Source organism: Macaca nemestrina, chromosome 10 (genome assembly GCF_043159975.1).
Source record: "Macaca nemestrina isolate mMacNem1 chromosome 10, mMacNem.hap1, whole genome shotgun sequence".
Lineage (NCBI taxonomy): Eukaryota > Metazoa > Chordata > Mammalia > Primates > Cercopithecidae > Macaca > Macaca nemestrina.
This window is the reverse complement of record NC_092134.1, coordinates 114,210,139-114,229,783: the sequence shown is the minus strand read 5'-3', so window position 1 is coordinate 114,229,783 and position 19,645 is coordinate 114,210,139. Positions and strand designations below refer to the sequence as shown.

Sequence of the window (19,645 nt, the reverse complement as noted above, 5' to 3'; positions counted from 1 at the left end):
TTTGTTTTAACATACGAGGGAACAGTACTATTTTATAAGTGTTATAAATAGGATTTCCCCTTATTTATTCTTTTTTTTTTTTTTTTTTTTTTTCCCCGACAGAGTCTCACTGTTGCCCAGGCTGCACTGCAGTGGCGCAATCTCAGCTCATTGCAACCTCTACCTCCCAGGTTCAAGTGATTCTCCTACCTCATCCTCCCAAGTAGCTGGGATTACAGGCACGTGCCACCCATGCCCGGCTAATTTTTGTATTTTTAGTAGAGACAGGTTTTTGCCATGTTGGCCAGGCTGGTCTCGAACTCCTGACCTCAGGTGATCCTCCCACCTCGACCTCCCAAAGTGCTGAGATTACAGGCGTGAGCCACTGTGCCCAGCCCCTCATTTATTATTTATGCTTATTAGCTATCTTTTAATATCTGTTCTCACATTAAAAACAGGTTTCGGGAATGAGAAGAGGGGCCTAAAAAGCTTAAGTTTCTTAGAGACTTGAACTACAGTATTCCACACTTAAAAGTCTTCTAAGATTTAGGGGGTAAATCTGGTGTAAGATTAGGACAGAACTGAAACACCCAGAGCTAATCTTTACACCTAGGAAAACAGAATGTATACAAGTGAGGGCTGTAACTAAAACTAAAACTCCCAAGCTTTATTCAACAGAAATCAACACAGAAAGCTCAAAGAGCTCCGTAGCACAATTACTGAAAGGAAGATGAAGATGGGTTGGAATTGAGAAGGATTAATCAATTGAAAGTAGAAAGCTAGATTAAGGTCAGGAGGCATTTGCTTATGCATTAGTAACTGTTAGTAACTGTGTTATTTTGCTCAAATTACTACATGATCGTATTACTATACGTGACAATAATTTGACCTTGACTGGGAGGCAAATATGATGATATTGTGGTGTTTTCTTCCTGGTATTGTTTTTTTTGTGTGGTTTTTGGGAAAACATACACTTTTAGTCTAACAGTGATTTTGAACATGGACTTGAACCAGACTGCCTGTGTTTAATTAAGTCCTGACTTCACTACTTAATACTTGTGTGTCTTTAGGGAAGATGCTTAACCTCTCTTCACCTCAGTTGCCTCGTCTGTAAAATGTGATAATAGTATCATGGTTAACAGCAGGATACCCACCTCTCAGGTTTGGAAGGATTCAGTGAGTTCATGCCCCTAAAGCACTCAAACAGTGTGTCTCACTCAGTAACAACTGTAAGGATCAGAATTTTGCAACTCTGGCAGAGGGAACACTACTCAAAAAATAGAAATAACAACGAAAAAAGCATTATGTTTACCAAGCATTAGCCTTTTTTTCTTTTTTTCACAGATTGGTAGGAGTGCGCATCCTATTTTTTCTTTTGAGACAGGGTCTGGCTCTGTTGCCCAGGCTGGCGTGCAGTGGTGCAATCACTGCTCACTGCGGCAGCAGTCCTCTCACCTCAGCCTCCTGAGTAGCTGGGACCACAGGTGCATCATGTTGCCCCATGTGCTATTTTTTTTTATTTTTTATTTTATAGAGACAGGGTCTCACTATGTTGCCCAGGCTGGTCTCCAACTCCTGGGCTCAAGCAATTCTTCTGCCTTGGCCTCCCAAAGTGTTGGGATTACAGGTATGAACCACCACGCCCAGACCAATTTTTTTTCCCCACTAAACTGCCCTTTCTTACACAAAACTAAAAATGATATCCTTTAAAGCATATAATCTTGCTACAGCTTTTGCTATGAAGAGTTCTCCTTCACATGGTTATGATTTTTAATTTGCTAGGATCCTGATTTTCTCTGTCTCAGTTTACAGTGGCCCTGCTGCTTTCCACAGCATCCAGATGCTAGGATGACTATACAATAGCCAAGGAAGATGACAGAGGTGCAAAGGGCCACAGAAACCGGCCAAGCCTTTGAAGTCACAGATACCTCATCTTCATTCGCAGATGTGTGGTTTCTGCTGTTGTATCCTTTGGTTTTATTCAGGAATTGTTTGCTACTGTTGAGTAGGGGTGGAATAGGCATATGAGAAAGTTTTGTGTCTATGGGTACAAAGAAAGGAGAAATAGTCTTATTATCTGGATTGCTGATGAAATCAGTATTTGGTGACACCATATTTATCTTTGCGGTAATGGAGTCCTTCAGGGAAGTAAATCTTGCCCAGAAATCTGTGGTTAATTCCTTAGAATAACCGGTACTGTTTGTGTTTACAACCAAATCTTGATGTGTGGTTGCGGATGGAGCCTCTATGGATGGCAGCACACCATTTTTCATGGTGGTTTGTTTATCTAAATTCATAGCTTTTAGAATCCTTAGTCTGTCCCATCTCTTGGATGAAGAACGAGTATTGAGATATGTGGAAGATTGTTCGAAAACCAGCAAATCTGGATCTATACCTGAAAAATAAATAAGGCATCATTCATTTTATTTTTACTTTCAAAGCAAAAAACCTTAAAGCACAGTTTGGAGAAAGGATTGGCTTTTGCCACTGTGAGTTACTGAACAAAGCTAAATTCACGTTCTACTACCACATTCTTCTCAAAGGTTTCCAGACATACTGGCTACATTTGAATTTGTCTTAACTTTCTAAAACACTTTTTTTTAAATGAACAAATTTGACTACACCCAAGGAGAAGGCTTTGTGTCTGTCAGGGTTTTTGTACAATAGTGAGTGTTACTTTGAGAGCTGTAGAAACAGTAACCATTTGAGATACAATATAGCGTTTATTATTTATTTTATTTTATTTTATTTTTTGAGACAGGGTCTTGCCCTATCACCCAGGCTGGAGTGCAGTGGTGCGGTCTCGGCTCACTGCAACCTCTGCCTCCCAGGTTCAAGCAATCCTCTCACCTCAGTCTCCTGAGTAACTGGGATTACAGGCCTGCGCCACCACGCCCAGCTAATTTTTGTTTTTTGTTTGTTTGTTTGTTTTTTTTTGTAGAGATAGAGTTTCGCCATGTTGCCCAGACTGGTCTCGAACTTGTTAGCTAAAGCGATCCGTCCGCCTCGGCCTCCCAAAGTACTGGGATTATAGGCAGGAGCCACCGCACTCAGCAATATAGTGTCTTTAAATCAAGTTAAGCAAAATAGGGCCCGAGAAGGGTGACTATAAGCAAAATCATGAGCAAAGCCTTAAGTCTCATCCCTTTTTGACCTCTGAGGGTCTTGCTTTGTCTTTAGTATTTTCTCCCTTGTATACTAACTCCTTTCCCTCTAACTTCAGACATGAACAAATACTGCTTTGTCTTTATAGAAGAGAAAAAATTGTCAACAGCTTTCCAGTGGTCCCTGCTGGTGACTTCTCTCTCTCTCTCTCTCTCTCTCTCTCTCTCCACCACCCCCCACCCCCGCGCAAACACTCCAGCATCCATTGCTTCTGAGGTAGTCAAGTGTTTCCTTACTTCCTGATCACTCACGTCACCTTGCTTTGGCTTCTCTCTTGTCCTTGATGCTACCAGCCACCTTCTTGAATTCTTCTCCCATGACTCCCTGGACCTTGGACCCCCTTGGCATTTTCCCCCACTGCCTCTCATTTTCACTTTCTTTTGCTGGTTCTCTTGTACAATCTCATTGCTTGTGTGGTTTCCATAATCTTCAGTCCTTGGTTTTCAGATGTATTTTCTCTTCACCGCCCCCTCCCCTCCAACACACACAAAGAGATCATGCTCAATTGGCACCACTACATCAATGGCATTGAAACCCATATCACTATGTTTTCCCCTCTTTCTTGAGTTCTGATCTCATTTATCCAGTCTTCTATTGGAGGTTTCCATCTGGACCTCTTACATCATCTCTTAATATGCCCAAAGCCAAAATTATTACCTCTGCCTCCTTGTCTCCTTCATTGGCATCATCATTCCTCCATCACCCACACTGAAATCTGCACTGTAAGGTGATTTTTTTTTTAAGAGACAGCTGTCAGTCAGGCTGGAGTGTGATCATGCAATCATAACTAACTGTAACCTTGAGCTCCTGGGCTCAAGTGATCCTTCCACCTCAGCCTCATGAGTACCTGGAACCAACCACAGGCACACACCACCTTGCCTGGCTAATTTTTTTTTTGTAGAGATGGGGGTCTCTCTATGATGTTCAGGTTGGTCTCGAATTCCTGGGCTCAAGCGATCCTCCTGCCTCAGCCTCCCAAAGTGCTGGAACTACAGGTGTGAGTCACTGCACTTGGGCCTGCAAAGTGATTTTGACTCCACTCACTTCATTTCCTTTCATTAAAAAGGTGACTAAGTCCTTATTCAACCTTCCCAATGCTCTGATAATTATCCCTTCTCTTCATTTCAACTACAGTCACTTTGTGCAGACTTTAATGCTTCCCTGACTAGATTTTCTAATCTGTACCTGCATATAAGTGTGGACTAGGACAAATAGATATCACTTCACATGTTTTTTCATTAAATGCCCTTGTTGTCTGTTTCAGACAAAGTCAAACCAAAACTCTACTCTGTCCATGGCCCTTATGATACCTGTCCCTACCTTATCTCAGCCATATTTTCATTGCAATTACATGTCTCCTTATTGTGTCCAGACCTGTTTGCCTACTCTCTTGTGGCATAATATAGAACTCATATTCTTCTGCCTGCCTTCTTCCATGAACCTGCTCTGAATACACTGACTTTCACTAGCCTCCCCTTCTTTGAAACTTTGCACTGAGACAGCTTCACACATTTCTGTATTTAGTTGTGTCTTAACACTAATTGTAAGATCTGTCACATCTACTAGATTATAAAGGAGCTTGAGGGCAGAGATATGGCTGCGATCTTCCACAGTGTTGATTCTAGCCTGGAGCATCAGGTGTTCAATACATACAAATTGATAAGAAATTTATCTCCTTTGCATTTTGATGGCAAAAATCTCTTCTTTTATGGTCAGTAATTTACACCCTGAGATTACATAAATGGGCACAAAACACTTATATTTCTAAAATAAAATACACTGGTTATCTTGGGACCAATGATATGCTAATGTATGTTAGCACACGGTGGTAAGTTTCCCTGAACGTGACATCCCTCTTTTCAGAGTCCTGTATGCAGTGTCCATTGGATCTCAGAACTGCCATTTAGCATGTTCGTTATCTCCTAGTGGCACCCTCAGCCACTGCAGGAGAAACGCTTCTTTCTTTTTTTTTTTTCGAGACGGAGTCTTGCTCTGTCACCAGGCTGGAGTGCAGTGGCACGATCTCAGCTCACCGCAACCTCAGTCTCCCAGGTTCAAGTGATTCTCCTGCCTCAGTCTCCTGAGTAGCTAGGACTACAGGCACATGCCACCAAGCACAGCTAATTTTTTTTTTATTTTTATTTTTATTTTTTTGAGACGGAGTCTCGCTCTGTCGCCCAGCCCAGGCTGGAGTGCAGTGGCGCGATCTCGGCTCACTGCAAGCTCCGCCTCCCGGGTTCACGCCATTCTCCTGCCTCAGCCTCCCGAGTAGCTGGGACTACAGGCGCCCACAACCGCGCCCGGCTAATTTTTTGTATTTTTAGTAGAGACGGGGTTTCACCGTGTTAGCCAGGATGGTCTCGATCTCCTGACCTTGTGATCCGCCCGCCTCGGCCTCCCAAAGTGCTGGGATTACAGGCGTGAGCCACCGCGCCCGGCCACAGCTAATTTTTGTATTTTTGGTAGAGACAGGGTTTCACCATGTTGGCCGGGATGGTCTCGATCTCTTGACCTCGTGATCTGCCCGCCTTGGCCTCCCAAAGTGCTGGGATAACAGGCATGAGTCACTGTGCCCGGCTGAGAAACCCTTCCTTTAGCTTTACTAAGAGTTCTTGAGATTCATGAAATACAGTGGGCAAACTCTTGTTCAATCATGTATCATTTATAATCTGGAGTGAACTAATTGCTAAACATTAAACTGAAGAGAATTTTCTTTCAGTTTTCCGTCCTAGATATGCAAAATTTTTCCAAAGTTCACTGGAAATAATGATTCTAGGGACTCACATATGACTGTTGCCAGCCAGTTTCTCAGCTATATGCCTCTACTAGAGTATTGCCAGCATTCTTTAAAAGTCTTGAAATACGTAATCATTACCATCTGTTATGTTGTACAAAATGGCACTGGTTCCAGGCTCTAATATGCAGCTCTCCAGTGTTGGGCAGTGAACATGGAGGCAGTTGATATTGTCATGAATAGGATCGTGGTAGAAGACAGCCAGGTTACAGGAAACTGAAAGGGAAACAAGCAAAGTACATCTGTGGATGGTCTCAATTTCCACCAGTTTCATGAACTCTGAGTAACTTATATTTGTTTCAGGAATACTGGATTAACAGTATTTTTCAGGGCAATGTGCAGACATTTTGCAGAACATTTATAAACTATTGTAACTGCTTCTGTGAATATGGAAAATACTTTTTTAAAAAATTTTTTTGAGACAGGGTCTCGCTCTGTCACTCAGGCTGGAGTGCAGTGGTGCGATTACAGCTCAGTGCAGCCTAGACCTTCCGGGTCCAAGCAATCCTTCCACCTCAGTCTCCCAAATAGCTGGGACTAGAGGCCCACATCACCATGCTGGGCTAATTTTTGTATTTTTTGTAGAGGCAGGGTTTCACCATGTTGCCCAGACTTGTCTCAAACTCCGGAGCTCAAGCCATCTGCCTCCCGCAAAGCTGGAATTACAGGGAGGAGCCATCCCACCCAGCCAGAAAATGCCTTTTTAAAGAAAATACAGATTTTCTCAAAGTAATCTTTCATACTTTCCATCCCACACAGGATATTTGGAATCATTCATTATTTCCTGGTCCCAGAATTTTGTGTTCATGAAAAGTTAGATTAGCTACAAAAACCTCTGGGGGCCTGGCGTGGTAGCTCATCTCTGTAACCCCACCACTTTGGGAGGCTGAGTGGGGCAGATCACCTGAGGTTAGGAGTTCGAGACCAGCCTGACCAACATGGAGAAACCCAGTCTCTACTAAAAACACAAAATTAGCCAGGCGTGGTGGCGCATTCCTGTAATCCCAGTTACTTGGGAGGCTGAGGCAGGAGAATTGCTTGAACCCGGGAGGTGGAGGTTTCAGTGAGCCGAGATCGCGCCATTGCATTCTAGCCTGGGCGACAAGAGCGAAACTCCGTCTCAAAAACAAAACAAAACAAAACAAAAAACCCTGGGGATTTACACATCAGGTTTCTAGGCACAGTGTCCTCTCAGAATACTAAGGGGCTGGGAGTCACCAGAGAAAGAAATAGGAAAATACAAGGACAAATGCTGTAAAGAAGAGGGAGTAGTGGGAAGGGCAAAAGAGTAATACCTGAACGGCCCAGATGGTGGAAAGGCCACAGGCTGTGTGAGCATCACCTTGCCCTGACTGCAGGTGTGCACTCTCCCGAGATGTAAAACCGCATCCAAAGAAAAGCCTAATCAGTGTCATTTAAAGAGGCAGGGACTGGACAGGCAGAGATGCTAGCAGGTAGAATTCTAGCAGGTGGGGACACACTACTGGCTCATGCTGTCTTTCCTTCTCTAAGCAAATTTGCTTTTTAAAACATGCTCTCTGGCCAGGCGCAGTGGCTCACACCTGTAATCTCAGCGCTTTGGGAGGCCAAGGTGGCGGATCACTTGAGGTCAGGAGTTCGAGACCAGCCTGGCCAACTTGACAAAACATCGTCTCTACTAAAAAAACAATTACAAATATTGGCTGGGCGTGGTGGCACGCACCTGTAACCCCAGCTACTCAGGAGGCTGAGGCACGAGAATCACTTGAACCCAGGAGGCGGAGGTTGCAGTCAGCTGAGATCGCGCCACTGCACTCTGGCCTGGGCAAAAGAATAAGACTCTGTCTCAAAAAAAAAAAAAAAAAAAAGAAGAAGAAGAAGGAGAAGAAAAAGAAAAAGAAAATGTTCTCTGACAGAGGAAGAGAAGACTTAAAAAGAAAAAAATTTCCTTACTTCTGGAAAATCTGAAACAGATTTGTGTAATACAAATCTTCAGTCTACCCTCACAAAAGTGCAACATAGATTTTACTTCTGCTACAGTGCAGTAGAGACCATGTGATATGAAATATCCATTGGCCAAAAGGTATCAGCTTTTTTTTTTTTTTTCAGTCACCCAGACCGCAGCAAAGTGGTGCAATCTCGGCTCAATGCAACTTCTGCCTCCTGGGTTGAAGTGATTCTCCTGCCTCAGCCTCCTGAGTAGCTGGGATTACAGGGGTGCACTACCACACCTGGTTAATTTTTGTATTTTTGGTAGAGACGGATTTCACCATGTTGTCCAGGCTGCTCTCAAACTCCTAACCTCAAGTGATCTGCCTGCCTTGGCCTCCCAAAGTGCTGGGATTACAGGCATGAGCTACCCGCCAAGGTATTAATCTCTTTAATAAAATAAGATTACAGAGGGCTAGCGTCTGATCACCAGACCTCAAAGCATGCCTAAAGCTGTGGATCTGCTGCTTGCAGAACCTGTACTGCTTTTGTGTAAGGTGAACTGTGAGGAGTTACATCTCCATCGTTACTTCTAGGACATCCTCATGTTGCTGCACTCTATTTTTCCAGGAGAAAGAATAAGACAAAAATTAGTTAATAATACATTGCTAATACATTACACATTACAAATACATTCCCTGAGAACTGTGCTGTAAAGTTGAAGGGAAAGAAAAACTATTCAAACTTAAGACTTTTAAGTTTCTGATGAGAAAGTAGTTGATTCTGTAGAGGACAATTTTGAAACGTGTTTTATATTCCTTGTATATATTTCAGCATTCCAGCTCTGAGCAGGATTGTGGCATTTTAAAGTTATAGCTTCCAGCTAATAACTGGAATGTGCCTTCCTGTTTTTCTCGTTCTGAAGGAAGAAAGTCACAACTGGGAAGTTACAGGGGCTCTAAAATCATGGGATTGCCCTGTATGCTTACAGTATCCCCGACAGTCCAAAGGCCAGAGCTTCTCTGCTGTGGAATCAGGTAAATTCATGCTAAGGGAAAATGCAAAAAAATGTACTGCCCCTCCGCCGTCTCCTCTCAGTGAAGACTTATGGGAGTTAGAAGCATCTGGAAGGTGGAAATCTGGATTGGCTATCTTTTCGAAAAGATTTCCTCGTATTAAATTAATTATTGTAGCTCCAATTTTCATCTCAAAAATCTTACATACATAATCTTACACACACAAAAATCTTACATAATTGGGCAAGAGGCATTGGAAGTTAACAAGTTGATACGGATCCATGGAAAGAAAGTGTGGAACAACCAAGGGAATTATTTTAAAGTGCCGTGCTGCTTTTGCTGTTTCTTTTCAAGTAGCTTTAAAATCTTGGAAAAATGAAAAAGAAATGAAAGAAGTCTTTAGGCAATTATAACTTGAAATCCTGCAATAATAAAATAAACATTCCTAATTGCAGGTCTTGATCATATTATATGGATGAAGTCTACATGCAGATTCCATATGACAGACAAAACATTTATGAGGAATATTTGGAAATATGATTTTGGGGTGGGTATTTGACATATATCTCCCCATTTCTTTCAAAACATGAATCACACTCTAAATTCTTTTTTAATATATTCCACATTTGGTAAACCCAAGTCAGCACATTTTAGTTTTGTGTGTGTGTGTGTGTGTGTGTGACAGAATCACACCAGCATAAGGCAGTGCCCTCTGTTTTAACCTTTACAAGGAAAGTAATCTTTTTATTATTTATTTATTTATTTTGAGACGGGAGTCTCACTCTGTTGCCCAGGCTGGAGTGCACTGGTGCGATCTCGGCTCACTGCAACCTCGGGTTCAAGCAGTTCTCCTGACTCAGTCTCCCGAGTAGCTGGGATTATAGGTGCCTGCCACCACCGCTGGCTAATTTTTGTATATTTAGTAGAGAGGGGGTTTCACCATGTTGGCCAGGTTGGTCTCCAACTCCTGACCTTAGGTGATCCACCCACCTTGGCCTCCCAAAATTCTGAGATTACAGGCATGAGCCACTGCACCTGACTCAGCACATAAAAAAAATTTGATATGATACTAATATCACCAAAATGTACTTTGAAAGGGAAATTATAATAAATATTTGACTGGGTGCAGTGGTTCACATCTGTAATCCCGGCACTTTGGGAGGCTGAGACAGGAGGACCGCTTGAGTCCAGGAGTTTGAGACCAGCCTAGGCAACATAGTGAGACTCTGCCTCTAAACATTTAAAATAAAATGAGAAATAAATATTTTAAAAATCATATATATTTTGAGCTGTAAAAATATTGTAAATTAACCCTGGGGGAAATATTTTCATTTAGCATTTTGGTGAAGAAAAGAGGATTCTGTTTCCTGTAGGTTCTATTGAATTTTGGGTCATTATTAGAATGTAAATAGAGCCTGCTCTGGCTCAGACTGTGAAATCAGTTTCACTGGCTCTTTTTCCTCTACCTCTCTCTCCCACACCCCAGGGCATCTTCTCTAGTCCTTTACAACTGTTTACTGGCCTCTGCCTAGGACTCCTCACTTAGGGCTTCATCCTTGGAAGTTTCGTCTTATTTTTGCCCAAGCATATCATGACTACTTACCATCCTTCCGAAGACAGCAGCTCCTACTGCACTTCTGGCCAGTGCTTTCAGAATAATACTTCAAGAACTGGGCTCCCAGCTTCTGAGACTCCTCCAGATCGATTAGAAGACCTGGGAAGCGACGGATCCAGCAGTCTCTGTAAAAAACTGTGGGTGAGCAGAGAGAGTCTGACGTCCACCCCATGCTTAGGAGCAATATCACGTTAACTGCTACCACTGCCACATGCATTTTTCCTGTATGAAGGAAGACTTGAAGATAAGTCTGATTTCCAGACAGAAGCTGAATACCGGAGTTTAGGACAGTCTCTGGAATGTCAGAGGTGTTAAGGGAGAGCTTCCTTGGAGCTTTTCTGGAGAGTCACTTTCTAGAAAAATAAGACCACTCTTTGACTGCATATTGATTTTTCTTTTCTTTCTTCCCAAGCCCCAGGTGAACATTTGATTTGCTGGCATTCTTTCTGAACATTTTCCAGGCTATTTCAATCCCCTGTCCCTTAGCATCTTAAGACGTGCATTCTCTTTTCTGCTTTTCTTCTTTCTCTGAAAGTGAATAGTCACAGACACCTTTTGCTAAGGAAATATAAAGACAAGTGGAAACCTTAGTCAAGAGGCTTTCTGAGGGAAACAATAAGTTAGTCACTTGACGTCAGATAAAGGAAGTATCTGTTTCATCATAAACAAGACATGATTTTGTGAGGGTACTTCTGTTTGATTTTTAAAGAACTTGTAACTGCAGATTGTTTTTTAAAAAATCATCTATATTTCTTTGAATTTAAGTTCTGACATTCAGGTTCACTAAAAAAATTTTTTTGCACTGGTTTGGGTTTTCACTCTGACTTAAAAAAAAACCTTGGCCAAGCACAGTGGCTCACACCTGTAATCTCAACACTTTGGGAGGCTGAGGTGGGAGATTGCTTGAGCCTGGGAGGTAGACGTTGCAGTGAGCCGAGATGACACTACTGTACTCCAGCCTGGGTGACAGAGGGAGACCCTGTCTCAGAAAAACCAAACCAGACAAACAGAAAACACTAGGAAAATGGTGAAATGTTTTTAAATTTCTAAATAGTAATAAAATCATTTCAATTGCAATGCCCAAACATTTGAAAAGGCAGTGAAAATGAACTCTTGCTTTTGTGAAAGTTATGGGTTTCATATCCTGAGACATCCAAGGTGACAAATTAGTTCAAAGCATAAAACTGTTGCTTTTTTCTATCCAATTTTATATGAAGCATTAGTGATAATCAGCTTTTGGCACAAAGCACTCTATTGTTTCTTTTAAAAAAGAAACTTTCTAATCTGTGATCTGTATTTCTTTTATACCTTTCTATACAATGACTCATTCACCTTCTTGACACAAAAATCGTTAGCATTCTTTGAACATTCACCTCTTCACCTGTTTCCTAATAATAGTCAGTCTAGTTGTTACATATCTTTTTATGTTTAGAAACATATAATAATTCATAATGAAAAGGAAAGTAGTTAAGACTGAATAGCTTTAAATATGAAACACTTCATTCTCTTCTGAGCAAAAATTATATTATGCACTAACTCCTAACCTTGCCTAAGCCACACAGAATACACAAAATGATAAATATTTCATTCTAATGAACTTCGTATAGAAAGCAAATTTCAGTTGCTTACCTGCAAAGACTCAGACGATTCCATCTGATCAAAGGGATAGGGAAGAGAGGTTTTATAATGGCAAAGGAAGGAAGAGAAAGGATGAGTAACAAAAAATTGCTCTCAATATTTTATGAGATTCCATGGTGATTTCTCTTAGAAAATGCCCTCGAGACATAAACAGGAAGGTCTACTCTCTAATCTTATGATCTTCAAGTCTTTGAGTCATATTAAATATAGGTTCTTTTGTGTGTTACCTAATTCCTTGAAGTTCTTGTGTTCCTTTCAGGGATAATGGAATGAGCCACAGTTGTTTAACCCTTTTGCTGTCAGAGTATATTTAAATAAAGATCAAAGTTTCATTTTAAAGGATCTACAAGTCTTGGCCAGGTAGGGTGACTAATGCCTATAATCCCAGCACTGTAGGGAGGCTGAGGCAGGAGGATTGCTTGGGCCTAGGAGTTCGAGACCAGCCTGGGCAACATAGGGAGACAAGGTCTCTACTGAATGAATGAATAAATAAATAAATAAATAAATAAATAAATAAATAAATAAAACCCTGCAGGGGCTGGTGCTATTAAGAAACAAACAAACAAACAAGCAAAGGACCTACAAGTCTCAATGTAAAAACATGCTTTAAACTTTTTTAAGCTTTTTTTTTGGAGATTGCATAAAGTCTGGAAATGGATAATTTCTTGGGGCCAAGTATTTTAAAAAGAAATGGTAGAAACTGGAAGGCAGAGGTTGAGGGAGGCATCCATAACAATCTCGAAATTTGTCCCTGTGCGCTGAAATTGCAGAAACCAGGAAGCCATGCAACTGAATCAAAAGTTGTTATAAGGCCTTGTTATCAAATACCTAGAAACTCTACACTGTTGCAATGTGGAATACATTATATTTCTTTCCAATAGGGTGCTCTTGCTATGCAGAGGGGTTCACAAATGTGAGCTGTACTTTAAAAGTCACTTATCTCTCCCAACAGCCTGATTCAGTAGCTGTTGAGTGGAGAGTGGCCTTCTTATTTTTACAGGAGTCCCAGGTGATTTCCTAAGATGTTTGGGAAACACTGATATAGATAGATGACTGAAATAAATGGAAGTTTTACCTAAACAAGGAGGCTCAACTTGAATTAACTAGAGCCATTTTAAGACCATGTACTACTTTTATCTCATTTAAATCACCCCATAAGCTTTGATGAAAGGAAGACACTTCAGTTTCGCTTGTTAAAAAACAGAAATAGGACAGGCGTGGTGGCTCACGCCTGTAATCCCAGCACTTTGGGAGGCTGAGATGGGCGGATCACTAGAGGTCAGGAGGTGGAGACAAATGTGGCCAATATGGTGAAACCTCATCACTACTAAAAATACAAAAATTAGCCGGGTGTGGTGGTGCATGCCTGTAATCGCAGCTACTCAGGAGGCTGAGGCAAGAGAATCACTTGAATCTGGGCACTCCAGCCTGGGAGACACAGCAAGGCTCTGTCTCAAAAAAAAAAAAAAATCCAGAAATAAAGTTGTGTTAGGAATATTGAGAAACTGAAAAAAACAAAGAGAAATAATTTTTAAATGGTAGTGAAGTAATAGCATAGCTTTAGTAAATTCAAGACATTTGGAAAACAGTCGATATTTCACCTTTATTTATTTATTTATTTACTTACTTACTTACTTACTTTTTGAGACTGAGTCTCACCCTGTGGCCCAGGCTTGAGGGCAGCGACGCAATCTTGGTTCACTGCAAGCTCCGCCTACCGGGTTCAAGCAATTCTTCCATCTCAGCGTCCTGAGCAGCTGGGATTACAAAAATGCAGCACCATGCCTGGCTAATTTTTGTATTTTTAATAGAGATGGGGTTTCACCATGTTGGCCAGGCTGCTCTTAAACTCCTGACCTTAAGTGATTTGCCTGCCTCAGCCTCCCAAATTGCTGGGATTACAGGTGTGAGCACTGTGCCTGGTCACCTTTATTTTAAAATTGCTAGTTGCTTTATTTACTTATGTTTCCGTTTCATTTGCTGATAAAATTAATAAAAATTATTTTTTAAAAATGGTACCTGAAAACTTTAAATGTTATTTTTTCTTTAAAAATGTTTTTGCTTCTATTAAATTGACATATGGTCACTTTAATTCAAATCATGTAGAAAAATACAAAAAGAGAAACTATTCAAGCACTTACCATCTTAATAAACATCTTTCTGGATATTGCTATTTGACATATGAACTGTCAAAATACAAAATTACAACAAATTTAGTTTAAAGATCTTAATTGACTTTTATTTGTGATTCCAGAATAGGGCAACATCTCATTCTATAAAATCCAATCAACTGAGCAGAGGAGGTGGCTTTGTTGATGGAAAAGACCTGAGGAAAGCAGAAATAGAAAATAAAAAGCAGGGGCCGGGCATGGTGGCTCAGGTCTGTAATCCCAGCACTTTGGGAGGCTGAGGCGGGTGGATCACGAGGTCAGGAGATCGAGACCATCCTGGCTAACACAGTGAAATCCCGTCTCTACTAAAAATACAAAAAAACTAGCCGGGCGTGGTGGCGGGCACCTGTAATCCCAGCTACTCGGGAGGCTGAGGCAGGAGAATGGCGTGAACCCGGGAGGCAGAGCTTGCAGTGAGCGGAGATTGCGCCACCACACTCCAGCCTGGGCGATAGAGCCAGACTCCCGTCTCAAAATAAATAAATAAATAAATAATAGAAAGATTACTTTCCTTGTAAAGGTTAAAGCAGAGGGCACTGCCTTTTGCTGGTTAAAAGCGGCCTGTCTGGGGATATGGTTATTATCTCCCTGCTGGGTATTTCAGAGATCAGATACAGATCTTGGTTCTCACTTGGTGGCATCATGGAACATCACCATGAGTAACTCCATTTTGGTTTCATCTGTGGGGCTAGTGCAGGAGCTCACTTCAAACCAGTGGTCTTGGCTGGTGCGGTGGCTCACACCTATAATCCCCACACTTTGTAAGGTCGAAGAGGGAGAATTGCTTTGAGCCAGGAGTTTTGAGATCAGCCTGGACAACACAGGGAAAGCCTGTCTCTACAAAATTAAAAAAAATTAGCCAGGTTGAGGTGGGGCCCATGAGGTTGAGGCTGCAGTGAGCTGTGGTTGTGCTACTGCACTCCAATTTGGGCAACAGAGCAAGACCCTGTTTCAAATAAATAATAAACAAACCAATGGTCTGCACATTTTATTTATTTTTTAATTTATTTTTAAATTTTTTTTGTAGAGACGAGGCCTCACTATGTTGCCCAGGCTGGCCTCAAACTCCTGGCCTTATGCAATCCTCCTGCGTTGGCCTCCCAAAGTGCTGGGATTACAGGAATCAGTCACTGCACTGGCCTCCTATAAATTTTATTTAACAGTATATAGGTTTACATAAATGAAATCATACTGTTCCAAAATCTGTTTTTTAAAAAACTTAATGTAACAGTATATTTTTCAGCTGGGCGTCGTGGCTCATGCCTGTAACCCCAGCATTTTGGGAGGCCGAGGTGGGTGGATTACCTGAGGTTGGGAGTTCAAGACCAGCCTGGCCAACATGGTGAAACCCCGTTTCTACTAAAAATACAAAAATTAGCCAGGCATGGTGGCAGACACCTGTAATCCTAGCTAGTTGGGAGGCTGAGACAGGAGAATGGCTTGAACCCGGGAGGCCGTGGTTGCAGTGAGCTGAGATCACACCACTGCACTCCAGCCTGGGCAATAAGAGCGAGACTGTCTCAAAAAAGAGTATGTTTTTCAGTGATCCTAAAGAAAGATCTACACAAAAACTTCTAATGGCTCTTTGGTATTTCATTCTACCATACCAAAATTTACTCTGCACTTCAGCTTCCTCAGCTGTAAAATATAAAAACAGTACGGTAATCCATGTAAAGCACTTACAATAGTGCCTGGCACATACTAAACACGCAATACATATTAGCTACTATTATTATACATTATGTTGTTTTCCAATTTTTTGTTACTAAAAGCAATACTGTGATAAACATCTTGTGCTAAGATTTTTTTCTACTTGCTACTTCAAAAGGGACATTTTACATAAATTCTTTAAAAAATGACCTACTTCAGCTGGGTGCGGTGGCTTATGCCTGTAATCCCAGCACTTTGGGAGGCTGAGGAGGGAGCATCACTTGTGCCCAGGAGTTCAAGACCAGCCTGGGCAACATGATGAAACCCCATCCCCACAAAAAAATGTAAGAATTAACCGGGCATAGTGGCGCATGCCTGTAAATCTCAGCTACTTGGGAGGCTGAGGTGGGAGGAGCACTTGAACATGGGAGGCTCCTTGGAGGAGCACTTGAACCTGGGAGGCTTCATTGAGCCATAATAGTGACACCGCACTCCAGTCTTAATGGCATAGTGAGACCCCTTCTCAAAAAAATAAAAAATAAAAATTACCTAACTCTATTTGACCTAACTCTTTGTAAAACTGTTTTACAGATAGTACCACAAAGCCAGTTTTTATTATCCAATGATCAGTCAATAACAGATCTATAAAATTATACCTCCAGTTATATAAAATGGTATTTTCAAGAGGCCTAGAAATAAATTTAGGTCTTTTTAAAATAAAGGAGTTTATATTGCTCTGACATTGCTTTTCTAGCTTAACAGAAAACTTACTGTGTAATTTATTAAAATGATTTGATCGTTTAAGATGCTCCCAATCCTAAATAATGTTATTATCATATTGGGAGCCAAAAAACTCACAAGATCAATGCCCAGTATTGTGAGACTAACACCCCAGACTCCCTGTCCAACCTCATCTTACCCTGATAATGTTACTGTGCTTGAATTGCCTTTCTAATGCACATCATTCTTTGAGCATGATTTTTTTGGTCTGTTTTAAAAAGGCAAGAAAATACCAGCCTGAGGCATATCTATGACGGCTGGGAAACAAAAGCATCCATTGGTGAAAGATTCAAGAGACAGAGGAGAGACTGAGAGCCTGTTCTTTGTGGCTGACCCACTGAATCTGGCATTGTTGCCAGTTGAGGCATAGATAAATCGTAGGTCTAAGCCTCTTTGATACAGGAGGTGCCTCCCAGCAAAATTCCGCAGCCTGATGCTTAATACTGGATGTTATACTCTACCATCCCAAAGAAGCTGCTAAATCCATGATCACCCACTCCACCTCCTGCTCCAAAGCTTATCGTGTCTCACTGCACCCTCATAGAGAATGGAAGTGTGAAGGGTTGATGTGAAAATGGAGTTTTATCAGTAACGATTTAAAGGCCAGGTGAAACAAGGTGAAGAGATGAATGTTTTTTATAGAATCCAAGAAAACATCTGAGTAAGTCATAGATCCATTTTTATTTCCTTTATTTTTTTCCAGGGAGGCCAGAATCTACTAGACCATTTTCGATGTCTTTTATTTTTTAGTTCCTTATTCCCAGCATTATTATAAAGAAAATAGGCCAGACACACTAGTGCTTTGAGAAGCCAAGGCCAAGGCAGCAGGATCACTTGGGGTGGCAGGATCCCTTGGGGCCAGGAGTTTGAGGTTAGCCTGGGCAATGTAGCAAGACCCTATCGCTATGGGGAAAAAAAATGCATTTTTTTGCCTGGCACGGTGTCTCATGCCTGTAATCCCAACAGCACTTTGGGAGGCCGAGGTGGGTGGATCACCTGAGGCCAGGAGTTCGAGACCAGCCTGACCAACATGGTAAAACCCCATCTCTACTAAAAATACAAAATTAGCCGAGCGTGGTGGCTGATGCCTGCAGTCCCAGCTACCTGGGAGGCTGAGGCAGGAGAATCGCTTGAACCCGGGAGGCAGAGGTTGCAGTGAGCCGAGATCGCGCCATTGCACTCCAACCTAGGCAATAGGAGCAAAACCCATCTCAAAAAAAAAAAAAAAAAAAAAAAGAATTTTTTTCCTAAAAAATAAAAAGATAAACCTCCTTTCCAAAGTAATAATAACACCTCTCTGTGAGGCAGCAAATTCCATAGTAAGAACCACAAACGTAACCAAACTATGTTAAAAGGATCTCATGTTTCACCTATGACTTTCTTTAGTTCTCTGGTTTTTAACCCTTTCCCTTTCCCAACATAAAATGTTAGCATGGTAGGATGTACTTCTTTAAATACGGGAAATGTACTTATGAAGAAGATATTATTTAACAACCTGTCATTCAAGAAGAAAGCTGAAGTTTGTAAAAACAAACAAACAAACAAACAAAACAAAAACCAAACACATATCTTCTCCAAGTTAAGGACCGTTTATCATAGGTGGTTCTCAAATCTTGGTTTGGGGGAAGTTTTCAAGGTTTTCTGTTTTTGTTTTGTAAGATAAGAGTGAACACACCCTCTGCTTCCTCTCAATCCTTCTCTCTTCTCCTACCCAAAGATAACCCTAACAGTATATTTCCCCCCCCCCCCCCCCCCCCCGTCCCCTTCCTTGGATGAATTCATGAGCAACACAAAAAGTCCTTCCTGTTATTATTTGGGGTGGGCCTTCTAATTGCAATGGTCAGTGAGAGAACATAGGAAACAAGTGGTCGCTCTTTTCCGAGACGGAGTCTCGCTTTGTCACCCAGGCTGGAGTGCAGTGGCGCGATCTCGGCTCCCTGCAACCTCCGCCTCCTGGGTTCCAGCAATTCTCCTGCCTCAGCCTCCGGAATAGCTGGGATTACAGGCGCGTGCCACCACACCCGGCTAATTTTTGTATTTTTAGTAAAGACGGGGTTTCACCATGTTGGCCAGGCTGGTCTCGAACTCCTGACCTCGTGATCTACCCACCCTGGCCTCCCCCAGTGCAGGGATTACAGGCGTGAGCCATCGCGCTCAGCCAAACTGAACGTGTGATCTCTCTTAATAGTCCTCAGATGATGGGGGCAGGGTAGGTGGAGAAACGGGGTGACAAGAAAAGCTACCTCTTGCAGACATCTACGAGCTGATTTTGTCAGATCTTTTGCGACAGGATAACATTCCGTAATGGCTAGTCCAAGCAGACTGAAGTAGACAAGCAATGGCTCATAGAAAACGTGGTTTAAAACCAGAAGCCACGTGATGTAACTTTATTTAGTCGAACTGCGCTTTCATCTTTCTTTTAATAACTTAGGGAGAACAACGGGCCCCAGTGGCAAATGCAAGGTCCCCTGCCTCCCAACCCGATTCCTCTGAGAACCTGCTGCCATCTGCCTGGACCTCCTGTAAGATGGCTCCTACGCGACGACCCTACCAGAGAATCAGCTCTACGTGCCACCAACATTGCCACCAACATGTCCACAGATTGCCTGCTTGCCTCAGCCCACTGACACTCGATGCCGGACTGGGCCAGAAGGACGATCCTAGATTTGATGCCTTTTTGTCTCCCTGGACCAGAGACTCCCTCCTCTTTCCTCCCACGTTCATTTCTTTTTCTTTAGCCCGTGTAAAGCAGCGTGGGAGAGAAAACTAATTTCTTCTCCCTGGGGTACCCCGGAGCATCGCTGCAGCCCCTGGCAGGCGGCGGAGCCGCGCGCCCCGGGCGTGCGGAGAGGCTGCGGGGACGCGCGCCCTCCGCCTCCCGCAGCTGCGCGTCCGCAGGCGGGGCGCCCAGGCCCGCAGCCTCCCGGGC

The 19,645-nt window shown here is 42.3% G+C and overlaps 1 protein-coding gene across 1 annotated transcript; it reads right to left on the bottom strand.

The window, feature by feature from the left end:
- Positions 1-1,579: 1,579 nt before the first annotated feature.
- Positions 1,580-11,969, bottom strand: LOC105492174 (MANSC domain containing 4). Its single transcript, XM_011759184.3, has 3 exons — positions 10,466-11,969; positions 6,020-6,154; positions 1,580-2,374 (listed from the first exon to the last, which is right to left on the bottom strand). The coding sequence occupies exons 1-3, from the start codon at positions 10,692-10,694 to the stop codon at positions 1,758-1,760; spliced, it is 981 nt and encodes a 326-aa protein (XP_011757486.2). The 5' UTR covers positions 10,695-11,969; the 3' UTR covers positions 1,580-1,757.
- Between the last annotated feature and the right edge of the window lie 7,676 nt (positions 11,970-19,645).